The 14,789-nt window shown below is 40.4% G+C and overlaps 1 protein-coding gene across 4 annotated transcripts in view; it reads left to right on the top strand.

The window, feature by feature from the left end:
• Nucleotides 1-14,789, top strand: part of r3hdm2 (R3H domain containing 2) — a 57,077-nt gene that overhangs the window by 15,936 nt on the left and 26,352 nt on the right. For 3 of the 4 annotated variants that reach the window (XM_073467834.1, XM_073467835.1, XM_073467832.1), the window contains exons 3-11: nt 7,861-7,940; nt 8,466-8,624; nt 8,781-9,003; nt 9,385-9,426; nt 11,120-11,206; nt 11,381-11,504; nt 12,256-12,334; nt 13,139-13,198; nt 13,514-13,654. In XM_073467834.1, the coding sequence (XP_073323935.1) occupies nt 8,845-9,003; nt 9,385-9,426; nt 11,120-11,206; nt 11,381-11,504; nt 12,256-12,334; nt 13,139-13,198; nt 13,514-13,654 (692 nt within the window). In that variant the 5' untranslated portion in view covers nt 7,861-7,940; nt 8,466-8,624; nt 8,781-8,844. The other variant, XM_073467833.1, reaches the window with a different exon arrangement.

Raw genomic sequence — 14,789 nt, 5'->3', positions numbered from 1 at the left:
GGAGCTTGATCGTCTCCATGATACCTTCACAAAGTTCTTAAAGCACTGGGATTCATATCTAGCCAAAGAGGTCAAAGGCTGGTGACGGTATTGGATCCTAGTTAACTGAACCCCTTAGCAAACCTATCAGAGCTTAGTGTGATATGGATTGCCTATCAGTTCTGTCTGTCCAGGGAACCCTTCACGTCTGGTTTTTATCCTGTTGAATACTCGAGAGACCCGAGTGTGAGATTTCCAAGGTTTGCAGGGGTGGCAGTGTCCTACAACTACTTCCCAGTCAGGTCAGTCAACTGTAAGAGGGAGAGTTTCAGCAAATACAATACTCCACATGGAGATAAGCAGGAGGCACTCATTGAGCTGAACACGAGGCGGACAATCATGTACTTTAACTGAGATGCTGGTGAAAGATGGAAGACTTGGGATAGACAGGCATATACGAAGAGCTCATAAAGCAGTTCCAAAAGATTTGTCTTTGTTGCAACAACAGTTTTTTGTGTGAAGCTGAGATGTGAAGCCCTTTGTTTTAAGTATTGAATGTTTTTTATTTATTTAACTGCGATGAAGCACTCTTTGATTAAAAAATAGTGCAATGTCGCGTCTCATCAAAATCATTGATATTCATTAAATTGGAATATTTTGTTATTGAAATTTTATTCATCCACAACACAATTGGTCTTTCTACGACAAAATGTGTTTAAATATTAAAACAAAGAAATTCTGAATAATTATAACGCCCTTAGTGCTCTGGTGGTGTAATTAACACCACCAGAGCACTAAGGGCGTCTGCTTGACAAGACACTGATGAGAAATGCCTTTGAGGCCCAGTTTGCTGCTAGTATTGGACATTCCAGTGGTCATTGATGTGACCAAAATAGAACTGCATTAAGGAGCAGGGATTTCCTCCTAGATTAAACATTGCAAAAGGTGTTGATTTTTATGGCCTTGTTAACCTCATGTTATTTATTTTATATGGGTATGTTTCAAGTGGTTGTGTGAATTTCACTGTGTAGTGCATTGCTGCTGCAACAGCAAGCCATTTCTGAGCTTGATCTTCTTTCTCACAACAGAATTGGTACAAACCCAGTGTGAATTTCCTTGTCTTCAGCAAAACCATCAGGGTTTTCTTGATTGTGACTCATTTTTTCCTCTTCAGTTGCTCCTCTAAAACGTTTTTCTTTTGCTGTGGTTGTTCACACGTTAGATACGTTTCTGTCTCCACGCGGTTTATCACGTGGTCTAATGCAGTCTTGTCATTTGTTGATGCAACTTGAATACTTGACAGATATGAAATGTTCAATTGTTATTACCCCACAGATATTCTTTTGTTCATTCATGAACAAAACATTCATGCTGTTGTTATGAAAGAACATGGAGAGACATGGACTACATGGAGAGACTGTTGGTCAGATTGTAACTGTTGGAGGTTTTTATTTTTAAAACTTCTTTTCCTCCAGTTGCACGGCGAGGGAAAAGTAGTTCATATACACTATCTAAAGTGTCTCTTTCACATGTTTCCTTGTTTATTAAACTGATATTGTTATACAATTATTAGTCAAGAAAAACTCATGTTGTGCACAGTTGAGGTTGCACTATTATATGCTGGTGGAGGATATAATAGTGCAATACCATATTTAAGATGCCATTTCAATATGTTAATGGACATTAACATAAAAAAACATCCCTGGATCTGATCACCATGGTCCACCATAAAGGAAAAAGGCATCTTGAAAGAGGTTTTATTCTTAGAGCAAAGGATATGGAAGGATTCATAGTGAGTTATGTCTAATTATTTGGATAAAAGGACATTATTATCTGCATTAATAAATGTGATTATTTCATAATTCTTATTTACTTCTTGTATTTTGGCCCACGTGGGCCTAATTCTCTCCCTCACCCACATTCCTGCACTCGCCTTCATCAATAATTCATACTGGATCAGGATCCCCTCTCTCTCCTCTGCCATTCGTTCATTATGCAGAAAGGAGACTGTCGTTCACTTGGCTGACATCTTTCTTTCCATCACCCACTTTCTTGTTGTGTTTTTATCCTTCAGTCTCATTTTTCCCTTCATACCTCTGCATGTTCCGCCTCACGCAGCAGCGAACTATACATAGGTTGTAACTAGTGAGAGCAACGGAGAGAGGGAGACTTGGAGAGAGCTGCAGAAAGGTAGGTAGGTAACTAAGGAGGGAGGGGAGGGAAGGAGGGAGAGAATGAGTCATAGCTCGTCCCACAGGACTGAGTGGGCTGGCTGAGTGGAGGAGGATGGCGTCAGCAGCAGGCCTGACAATTTAAGAAGACACATTAAAAGAGGAAGAAAAGGGGAGAGAGAGAGACTAAGAGCTAAGACTTAGAAGTGGGTGGACGGAGAGAGATATTGATGGGAGGGGTTGATGTGGAGGGGGCGGAAGGCAAGAAGGGGTATCCTCAGCACTGAGAGAAACGAGAGAGGGGGTGGCAGGGAGAAGGACACAGAGAGACGTAAATGGAAAAAGAGGAACCCTGTCTTCCGCTGCATTTGTCCATTCATGCCCCCCTCATCTGTGTTTTGTGTCTCGTTTGTTAGGATGGTTTTTCTTCATATCTTTGTTGCTACTATGATTTCTAAGTTTCTCAGCTCTGTTTTTCTGAGCCCATACAGTCACCTCAATTGCTTTTACATAACTAATGGCAGAAAATATGAACAGTGTTCTTGAGTGTCTATGAATGGTTTGGCCGGTGACGCATGTATCCATATTTTTACTGTGTGAAGCGCAGACTGTTTTAGTGCAAATGTGCCTGGACTGTTCCTCTACAGTCCCTAATGCTCTGCCAGCCCCCTCGGCCCCTCCCTTTGCGAGATTGTGCAACCGACGCAAAGGGGAATCCTCTCTGACATAGACAAACACTGGTGCGCACACACTGCGAGCACTGCTGATATATAATATGTGCAGGCACTGAGCTTGCACAAACTCTGCCATTACTACACACACATCAGCCTCTACTCTGAAGACATAACCTTGCTGCCTTTTGTGAAATGGGTTCTCTCTGACGTCAAATGGGCTAGGTGCGCGGCTGAATACAGAGGAGCTGAATTGGGTCGAGCTGCCAGTGTATGTCTCTCCCACTGCTGTCTGTGGGTTTGTACGTGCTCGCTCACTCCTGTTTGCAGCGTTCTGCGCTTCCATTCACCTTCATCTTTCATTCAGCCTCTGCAGAGAAAATGGAGAGGCATGTCTGCTACGCAATGCTTCTCCCCAATGAAATTTGAAATAATGCAATGAATGAATGACTGTTAATAGAGGCAGCTCTCTGTCATTACCCACATGCAATTGTAGGAATAGACACCATTTTCTTTTCACTTGCACTCTGGCTGTCATTCATGAGAAATAACCAGAGTAGGTCAGAACAGATATCTACTGTAGATTCATCTGTCCATTTGTACTGTCTCTGTACTTTAAATTTCTCTTATTTAACGTATGTGCTGCTAATAATGTGTTTTATCTTACACTGTACGTGTTCAAATTGTTATCTTCCTGACTAGTTTTAGCATACATTTTCCAACCTTTATTTAATCATAAGTTACCATTTAATCTTATCAATAATTTATCAATTAATTGATTAACCCATAAATTGTTAGGGCACTTAGTCTGAGCTGTGATCTTGTAATGGCAGGTTTTGTCTAAACAAGAGCCCGACAGACACTTGGAATGTAACAGAGGGGATATTTTATAGTTTAACTATAAACTTTATTGACCCAGTGCAGTAAACTCAGTGAGAATGGAATAATTATAAATCATCCCAAACATCTTCTTCTGCCTTATAATTTCTATAAAAAAAAACGCATACCGGACAACATGTACGCCGACACTGATATATCTGCGATAGGCCAATATGGGCCAACTGATTTTTTGGTTGTGCTGTTCAAGCTCATAGGTATTTACTTTTTGGGACGAATTTGGGACCTACATATGTTTCATTTTCATATAACAAATTGGTTAAAGCTAGTAATTGATTAATAATAGCTGTCATTTACTTTTCTTTGGATCCACTAATTGATTAGTTTTGTTTTAGCTGTCTAGGTTTAGCTAAAAGTACAAAAGTCTTTGAAATTACAACTTGTCAAATTCATTATTGTCACTTCTGGCAACGGCTGGTTTCAAACTGGCTTTTGGCTCCACGTGCCTGATGTCAGTCAGTTCACCTGATAGTTATCTAATAAATCAAACAGTTGAAAGACTTGATATAGACAAGCTTGCCATTTTAAATGGCTACCATGCAGTAGAATTTCTCTCAATTCTTTGGCCTGCCCCGCTGCTAACTATTGCTGAGACCCTGACCCTGCTTGGCCCGGAGCAGCTAAATTTGACAGTGAGCTCATACCTGCTCGAAATATTTAGTCCAGCTACACTGCTGTCTGAACCGGTGATATACATTCTGTGAACCTTAACAGAAACGTGAACACGTACACACATACGCACAGTGTTGACCAGACAGATAGCTCTCTCTGTCTCTTTCACTCACTGGCTCACTCGCAAACACACACACTGGCAGTCTTTAGTTTGGTAACCTGACACAGCGGGCAGGGCAGTGTTTGACCTGGGTGTCTCTGCTGGTTACATGTCATCAGGAGGGCCCTTGTAAGAGCCTGCAAGGGCGGTAATGTGTGTGAAGTGGGTCAGGGTGCCCTACACTACATGATGACAGATGATGGGGGTTTTTTAGTGGGTGGTGTTAGTCTCCCTACATGTATATATTCACTGAATTAATACAGTGCTATTGTGAGATTAATTCATACAAACATTGTAACTTTTACAGATTGTCTTTTTGTAAAAAATGGTTAGGAACAAGACAATTCTCAAAATATTAAATGGGTTATGCCTAATGAAATCATCCCTGTCATGTTGTATCACAACAGCCCATTGATTTGGTTTTATGAGGCCAGCATGATGTGGATAACTATGACGTAACTGGCCCAGAGTCCTGTGTGAATCAGCTGCCTTGCTGCATGGCTGCAGCCACATATGATGATGCAAACAGTTGGCAGAGGGATGCCAACATCAGGCCGACCGACACACTGACTGAACTGGGACACAGCAGGCAGAGATTGTGCTGCTGCAGCTGGTATTGTAGATGTTGAGTCTGCAGTGTGCAGCCTATATTATGACACGCTGGTTCTTATGCCCAGATAACACTTTGCGTACCACTACATAAGAATAAGGATGTTCTTTATCAGCACTAGTTACAGTGGCGGTAATAGTAATGGGGCTACAAATTCTAACACATAACTATGGTGACATGTACATACTGCTGTGTTTCCTCATCTGCTCAGCTTAGAGCTGTGATCAAGTTTTTCTTGATTCAAACACTTCCTGTCACTGCTTCACAATTGAACCACCACTTAAACATTGTCATCTTTTTACTTTTAAGTGTGATACATGAGGTCTCCTCAAAACACTTGAATTTGTTTGCACTGACCATTTCTCAGGTGATTGAGAGTATATGGACGAGGAATCAACCAATACGTTTTTTTCAGGGCCATTACAGATTATTAGTAATCAAGGAGACTGACAACTGATATTTGGGACAGACTAAATATAATTTGATTTTTTAATGTATATTGCTGTTTGTCTGATAATGGTAGGTCAAAGGCAACTGGGCTTATTAGTAGAATAATTTTTGAAGAGGCTTCACTACGTATCTATGAGGCTTCATCAGTTCAGCGGCACAGATTTGACTTTCAACCTCTTGATAAACAGTGAGCCAAAGGAGAGAACCCACATTCTTGCTTTTATCACAGTCTATGATTGCCTGATCTTGGTAGAAATTGTAACGCCAGCAGTAGCACATCCTGGTCTCTTTTTCTTTTCATCCTGTCTTAATTTCTCTGCTTCTGTCTTTCCCTCTCAGTCTGTGCGCGCTGCAATCCACATATTTATTTTTAATATCACTCATCTTCCTGCCCTTCTCACTTGTACTCGCTCAACACAAATGGCAGCAGTTGAGAATGACGTTACTGTCTCCGTGGCAACCGTGTGTGTGTGTGTGTGTGTGTGTGTGTGTGTGTGTGTGTGTGTGTGTGTGTGTGTGTGTGTGTGTGTGTGTGTGTGTGTGTGTGTGTGTGTGTGTGTGTGTGTGTGTGTGTGTGTGTGTGTGTGTGTGTGTCGAGGAAAGAGGGGAGGGTGGGAGTGTTGAGGCGAGAGCTAGGAGAAATGGGTGGCGGAGGAGAGAATAGGTAAAAGCTGGTTTATTCATCAGCACCCTGGCTCCGATTCACAATTTGTCCTGCAGCCCCTCCCTGCTATTACGCTAGGATAGTTCAGTCAGCCATGAGACTGACACTCGAGATGAATGATTATCTTTGCTTTCTAATCCAAAACCATTCATTCTTTTTGCCTGAGAATGCACTGTGTGTGTAAGCGAGCAAAGGGAGGAGATTATTTCGAAGAGACTGTGTCAGGCTGTTGTATCTGCCCACAGTAGATAGCGTGGCTGTTTTCTATGCTGCTGTGTGGCAGGCTTGTGTAAGCAGTGCGGGGTTGGGGCATGTGGGTGTCCTGGTCAGTGATGTGGTGTAATGCTGCTGATGCTGCTGCTGATGACGCCTTTGCTGTTGCATTGCTTGGGTTTTCCCCACACTGGGAATCCCTGCCTCGTTTGTTCACTCATCTCATCTATCCTGCAGCACAGCACAGCACAGTACAGCACAGCGGTACAAGCAGGGACATGCATGAATTGCACTCATCCATGCTGCATGCATACAATCTGGCAGTCACGCTTTTGATGCCTGAATTTCTCCTCGTTTGCGCGCATGTATGCATGTGGGATTTAATGCATACTTTTCATCTTTCTTTCAACAAGCACATTTGACATATGCTGCTGTTGACCCTGTGATTCCAGAGGATATAGGCTTGTAGGCCAGATGGATTGTTATTCATTTGTGTGTCCATCTGTGTATGGGTGTAATGCCTAAGACGTCAGAGGTACTGCTTCAGAGCCAGAATTCACCCCAAAGCTGTGTCATGTTTTTTCATGCTGTGAAAATGGGTTTAATGATGTAATTTACAGTAAATAAATGAGGGCAACATAGAAGAATAGGTTTAGCACAAATGTTGTTGTATAACATTTTTTGTTGCCCAATTCTAAACGGGTTTTGTGATTGGTGGAAGTTTAATAAAGATGAGATTGCAGCTGGAAGATGCTTAGGGGGTTTAAATGGGAAATGTAGATGTGTTTAAGTTGTATGTTTGACCAAAGCTGGTCAGACAGATGATGACTATTATCCTGATTTAGTCCTTCATTGCATTCTTAATTCTATGCTGAAATGGCAGTGTGAGAGTTGCACTTGTTTGGCTTATTTCAGTGATTCTTTGTGCAAGCAGATAAAGCAGGCAACACCCCAAATCTGAGGGGAAACATCACAGCACAGGTCTTAATGACTAGTTGTACTTTGCTAAAGAAATGCAACTGTAATTGGCACAGGACCTCCAGCAGAAAGGGCAATAACATTCGCTGCACTTCACAGCTTTGCCAAACGAACTGTCTATCTCTGACATATTGCTGCTAGTTTGATTTTTGGGGTTTGACAGAAAAAGCACATTTCACATTCATAAAGAATGATGGCCACACTGTAGAAACAAGTATATTAAACTGTGACAAAGTCAAATAAAGAACAATATGGCAGGTTTGAGAAGATTAACCTGACTCGAGGTTTTCATTTATAAGCCCTGTGTGGCAGTATGCTCTGAGCTCTCCGCTGCTTTGTCCCCCTCCCTGCTTCAATCAGCAGTAGCAGCAGCAGCAGCAGCAGCAGCGATGAGTCACTGAGTGTGTGAAACAATGACGTCATCCGTGTCTTCCTCTTCTGCTCTTGGTGTTCAGGGCTCCTGACTGGAGGACAGACCATGCTGCTGCACTGAGCCGGAGGGAGAGAAAAGAGAGAGGCCCCAGTGACCGCTGAGGTAGTGTGCCCCACCCCCTTTTCTGGCTGGATAGCTGTTATTTCTTCAGTTCACCTGAACGCTGTAAATATTGCAGCCTTTTTTTTTTTGTTGTGCATGATATGTCATATTGTGCTACTAAAGATGTGTCTTTCAGAGTGAGTTTGTGACCATTACCATTTTTGTTGACTCAAAGGACAAAATTTTACTTTTGAATGAAAATTGAAAGTTTATTTTGTAATTGATTCTCATGAATGAAATGAAAAAGTTCTGGCTTATGCTAAAACACCTTTCTTCATAAAATGAGGAAACAAAAGCCTTTCCTGTTTTCAGGTACTTGCACCAACCTGCTGTCAATATGTCAGACTTGATGGCTACTGTTTACAAATTAAGACGTTAATCTTAAAAATAACTCCAGATCGATTTTTTCCGAAAGTAAAACAACAAACCAGTAGAGGAGATTAGCGATTAAACTCAGTAAATCAGTCTCATTTCATACAGTTTTAGAAGGTTTTTTTTTTCATCTGTGTGTTTTTGTTCTCACAGCCCCACCCCGAAAGCTAAGGCTTGCTATGGACTGCGCTTCGCCCCCTGCTGCAGCCCGGCCCAGTACACTACCTTAGTGGGTCCCCTTCATCTTCCTGTGTGTGGTTCCCATCCAGACTCACTGTACAGAGTCCAGCACAGATCTGGTACCACCTACAGGTAGATAGTATAGTGGCACACTCTCACAAAATACTGTATGCCTCTTTCTCTTTGCTTTCTCTGTGGTCATTCAATGTCAAAATTGTATAGCCTTTTGTTGTTTTAAAACTGTCAGAGCCTGAATTTTTCTCTTTTCTCCTGCCTGCTTTCTCTCAGCCACTCCTGGGTTCTCCACCCAACCCCCTCCCCAACTCCCACCCTCTCCCCCTCCCCTAAGAAGATGTCAGTGAGCCTGACAACAGACATCCAGCAGGAGGGAGAGAGTGGGCCACTCATTGAGCCCTGCAGTCGAGGCAAGACCTCCCCTCAACCACAGGGCACCAAGGAAGGGACAGGAGAGGGCCTGGAGCCAGAGGATAGCTCCCCACAGGATGCACAGGTGGGAAGAAGTGGCAATATAACATATGTGTACAGCTGGTCCATAATTATGTGTACCTCCTTCTCTTTACCACATTTTATTTGGCCAGGTTACCATATTTTAAGTGTTTAAGAGAGTACAGGCTCTATCATAATAAATGCACACCTTTTTCTTCCCTATCTCGCAAATTTGTTTGAATTTTACACCATTTACATAGAAACTGGCTTATTTGGCGGTATTTCTGTGTCAGTTTTAAGCATATTTTAGATTTAGTTATACTGGATACGAGGACACACTGCTAGAGGAATCAGTAGCAATATCTTTCCAGACGTCTTTATTTGTATTTAATCTGTATTGTGCATCTTTTTTTAAGATGAGTAAAATAGTAAATTTCTCTTGCAGAAACGGGCTCCTAATCACAGCCATGGCAGGAAAAGGGCCAAGGTGAGTGACGTGCTCACTGATTTAAATTTTTTGTTTTTCAACTGCAAAAAGAGATGCTCATCTCTCTGAAAGTCACCCATAAAACTTCATAATCCTGCTCCCTGAAATAACGCCCTGCTGGTTTGTTATATAATGTGACCTTCCATTATTAACGTTCTAATCCTCTCCGCTACTGTGGACTACCTTCTTCTTATCATTGGCTCACACCCTTTAACCTACCTACTTTTAATCCACTCATGGGATATGAGGGACCTCAGTAAGGTTATGAAATGGGAGAATACACTTCAGACAGTGGATAAAGACTATAACTAATTAAATTTGATAGATTTGTATTTGTTAAACAAATAACTAAATCTCTTAAGATAATTCCTAGTCAGCCAGTCAGTCTTATCTCTCACTCCAAGATACTTTCATTTCCACTGAGCAAGCTGTGTTCTGCGTTTTCCTCCAGACCCTCTTTGAGATGAGAGATACAATACTTCCACCTTGGATATGCATCAAAGTCTTGCCTTTGACATTGTATGCATTCATACCACCTCTATATATCCCTGCACATTGTTTAAATTTAGCTGAACACCGGCATTTACCATTTTTGTTCCGGAAATTTGGGTTTGTCGCCAACCAAGCCTTAATATTTTTGTTGAATTATTATTTTTATCTATTGTTAAACTTTATAACTTAAAAGTTCGGAAACAATCATTGTAAAAATAGTAAATATTGTTATACTTATTATTATTGTGAGTGTATTGAAACATAAACACTGTATTATTACATCACTAGCTTCAGCTCATTTATTATTGTCTGAAGTTAATGTCACTTGACCTTAAATGAAGGAAACACTAACAATGTGTGTTGTTTATAGGCCTGTTTGGGTCTTTAAGGATGTCAGGGCAGTAGTCGGTTATGCTGGAACATGAGAGTTCAACCCTATCATGGTGTTTTTTGTGAGTGGCTGTCTAACCTGAAATCAAATGCTTAATCTGCTCATTATACTTCCTATGAAAGGGATTAGATCAAATTGCTGTTATCACAGTGAAAACATTCTTGAAGTTTGATTGGGCTTGCTTCATTTCCCTCTTGGTTTTAGTATATAATCTGCAAATGGACAAGTGTCCTGATCAGCTATGTTGGATTAAAGCTCTGTGTGTTCTCCACGTCTTACTTCAGCTCTGCCTCCCTTCCTCAGGCAACTCTCTTATCAGTCATTGTTCAAAAACAGCTGAATTATTTCAATTTAAGTAGAGAGGATTGTCTCTTCCAAAACATGAGGTGTAAGAAAACTTGCTGTTACACACATAGCCACACATTGTAGGACATTTGGTATTGTAACGCTAAGTACTAAGTACTTTATTGTCATTTCAAGTTTTTATTGACAAAAAGCTTGATTTTAAAAGAAAATCAATATAACAAAAAACTAAATGTCCATTTTTTTTTTCCCCCTTTGTTCCTAATTTCATTTTAGTAGCAGTTGTTTTTGAGCTTTGTTTGTTGCAGCAGGAACTTGTTCACCATAAACTACAATAATCAGTGCTATCACATCGCATGAATTTTGGGTGCCTGTGATGCATAAAATTGGGATAAAGAACAGTTTAATATGATCTGCTACATTTAAAACCGCTACACTATTCAGTGAAAGTCCCTAAAAACAAACACAACTAGCCTTACAGGTAATATTTGTATGATTCTGTTTCAGTCTAATGCCAAACTGAAGCTGGTACGGAGTCTGGCAGTGTGTGAGGAGTCCTCTGGTCCGTTCTCCAATGATGGACCTCCAGAATCGGTACTGTTCCTGCCTCTAACCCCTCACCCTAACTCTAGTCCTAGTCCATACCCCAGCCTGCAATTCTTTGTATGCCTCTGCAGTTTGTGTCGTATTAACAATGCTTACTAGACTAAACAAAATTTGGATTCAAAATTTAACCATGTTTTCTAATAGCGATGGATTTTTTCCTAGGATATCATCCAGCTTCACATAAGCTGTCCATCAGACAAGGAAGAGGAGAAGTCCTCAAAGGATGAGTACGAAAATGAAGAGAAGGAAAAGAAGGACAAGACTCCGCGGAAGATGTTGTCACGTGGTAAGATGCAGTTTTGTAGCTTAAATGCATTTTGTACCTTGCTGGCAACACAGGTAAAAGGAAACTTTAACAGCATCTATTTCACAAACCTTAAACGTCAGTTCTGGTGTCGTGCTTATTGTTTGACAAGATTAAAAGCTTGGTCAAATATGTGATAATAAGTTCAGTTAGTTTTTATTATAATCGTTCTTCCTTCACAAATACAATGAATGCCAGGGCAAAGGTTTTGACATGTCATAACTGCTACATGTAAATATAATGTCCACTGCATTATTAATACCCAAACTAATATGATGTCAAGCTAATTTCTCCAGAAGATAATGGGATCCCTCCCTCTTCTTTTTTAATTACCTACCTTACTCCCTCTCTCTGCAGAGGCCCTCAGGCTTCATTAGACTCTGAGAGCAGCAGAGATGAAATGGCTAGGCCAACTGTCTAGTGTAGTGGAAAATTGTGGAAAATGATCCCCTGCAGAGTGTTTTTGTGTGTGCCTATGTGTGAAAGCAAAGAAGAACAGCGAGCTGGTGTCTCATGCTATCTGCTTCTTGTATTTATCCTCTCTGAACAACCTGGATTGTCGTTGCTGGTGTGTTTCGGTGCCATTTTAGGAGCTAAGCTTTGCATTAGCATTCTGACTTTACCCTTTCAATCTCCCCTGCACTTTACAGAAGTGTCACTCTCTCTTTCCACCCAATCTCTAAACCTATTCTTTCTCATGCCTGCCTGTTTACTTTTCTGTTCTCTCTGTTAGACTCCAGTCAGGAATATACTGACTCAACGGGCATCGATGTTCATGAGTTTCTGGTCAACACACTGAAAAACAATCCCAGGTATGAAATTACCATCAAATGTTGACACATATTCACAACTATAACAACAGGACCACAACTGAATATTAACAAAAACATGAAAAAGATGGGAAAAGATTTGTCATTTACATATTTGTTTAGACATGGAAGATATATATTTTATGCTGAAGTTTAAATGGTCAGTTTTTTGATCATCTTTAATCTAGTATCTTACATTTGTTTGTGTATTATGTAGCTCTTTAGGTATACTTTTAACAGATTTATAAAGACAAACTGGCACAAAAAGCACTTGCACCTTCATCTCTAAAGTTACATGAAGCGAAATGGTCTGCTTGTTGCTTCGACGACGATGTGAACTATGAATTTCAACACACACTTACTACTTAAACACTTGCCTATTCTTAAAGTGAAAGATACTAATTAAAGATTCAGGTCTAATATTACATCAGCATGAGGTTTCCTGCAGTTGCTGCTGAGTAATATTGTCCAAAAAAGTGGAATTTTAAGTCCTTTATCCTCTGCAAGAGTTTGTACATGAATTGTTGATTTAAAAAAACAAACAAACTCCAATATCCCTTTTAAAAAAGAGCAACATGATTGCATCCAGTTGTTGAAAGAAGCACTGATAAAAATGCAGTTTGAAAAAGATAAACATTTCAGAAAGATCGTGATTGTAATGCAAGTGATACAAAAATGATTGGAAGTATTTGTTGCCATGCGTCATGCCTTTGATCTGTAGTTGGTATGCTCACTGCACTCTAGTCACTGAGCCGCTCCCACCTCTGATCTCTCTCCCCCTTTCTCTCCCCCCTTTTGGCCCAGCAGGGATCGAATGATGCTGCTCAAACTAGAACAAGATATCCTGGAGTTCATTAATGACGACAAGTAAGCCACGTCCTTCATAACCACTCTCTTGTATTTAAATTTAGCGCTCCCACATCCATTCCTTTTTATTTTTAGATTGCTGAGCTAATGAGACAAATATGGCAAGTTGTAGTTGATATTATGGGACAAGTTTAGGCTGACAGTATTTCTGGCTAGGACTCTGTGTTCCCCTGTAACCAGAATAGTGATGCTGGACTTATTATTATGATTTCAAAACAGCCTCAGCATTGTAAAAAAAAAAGTAAAACTCTTTGTGAAGAAATTGTTGAAATAATAGATACATACTTACACCTTTGTACTTTGTGTCCCCTGCAGTAACCAGTATAAGAAGTTTCCTCAGATGACTTCTTATCACCGTATGCTGCTGCACCGTGTGGCTGCCTACTTCGGCATGGACCACAATGTGGATCAGACGGGCAAGGCGGTCATAATCAACAAGACGGGCAACACACGCATGTGAGTGTAGTTTCTGACTTTGACTCCAGACAGTGGCTGCAGTCTTAAAGTCACAGGAAACACTATATAGAATTACTTTTTATTCCAATCTTTATATAGATATGCATATATGGATTACTCCAAATAAAGTAACAGTTAAAGAAATGCTTTACTTCCCTCTGACTTTACCAGATGGCAGTATTTTGGTGGTATTAATAGGGGTTTTGGAAGTGGTTATTATATGCTAATTAAATCCAGAAGGCTACATGAATAGTGTAAACAACCTCAAGGGAAAACACATTAACAAACCCACATGGCTGAGTTTGCTGTGACAACGCATGAATCAAAGCATGAAGGTAACAGAAGAATCCCACAGCCATTTTCTCTATGTTTGATTTGGTGAAGAACAACCTAAACCAAAACTTAGACAGAGAAGCTTCATGTGTATACAACTAATCAACTCAACACAACAGCCCAATGACTGGCAGAAACACTGTGCTTATCACACTGTGTGTGCTCTTGAGACAGAGACAGAGGAACTTGTTAATTTAGTTACCAGCAAGCTGTTTAAATTTAAGTTAAATTATAGTTGTGTGTAATTTAATGAAGTAGTTATTTTGGAAACACACCTGTTACCCCACAAAGCACCTGGCTGAAACGTGTGATGCATTCAAATTACAATTTTCTTTGCTCAGAAAAAGTTGACTGGTACTTTTATGATGACAAAAGAGAAGGGGTGTTTTTTATTAGTCCTTGCTTTATTAGAGCGTTATCCCTCTTTTGATTAATTTCAACTAGCTATTCCATATTTACATACTTTGCTGATACATCTTGGGGCTGCAACATACAGTTGATAGCAGCTGTTTCAGCTACAGATTCATGATTGCAAGTTTCCAATAGCAACTGTGACAGTTTTGCCAAATATATAAAAACATAATACAATTTCCTGTAGTAGAGGCCACTGGTCTTCATGCATCCGTTTATATTGCTTGTAACTCTTCTAGATCTAAAATCAGATACAGTACATGGGGAAATCCTTAATAAATCTAAGCCTCTTTTTATTGTCTATCTTTTAGGCTGAGCATTTTTTTGTTGTTTGTCAGAAGACAGTAGAATGTTCTTGTGTTGAGGCGCTGTTGTTAACACCAGCCAGATG

Source organism: Pagrus major, chromosome 6 (assembly GCF_040436345.1).
Source record: "Pagrus major chromosome 6, Pma_NU_1.0".
Lineage (NCBI taxonomy): Eukaryota > Metazoa > Chordata > Actinopteri > Spariformes > Sparidae > Pagrus > Pagrus major.
Note: the sequence above shows the minus strand (reverse complement) of the source record. Positions and strands in the feature narration are given on the sequence as shown.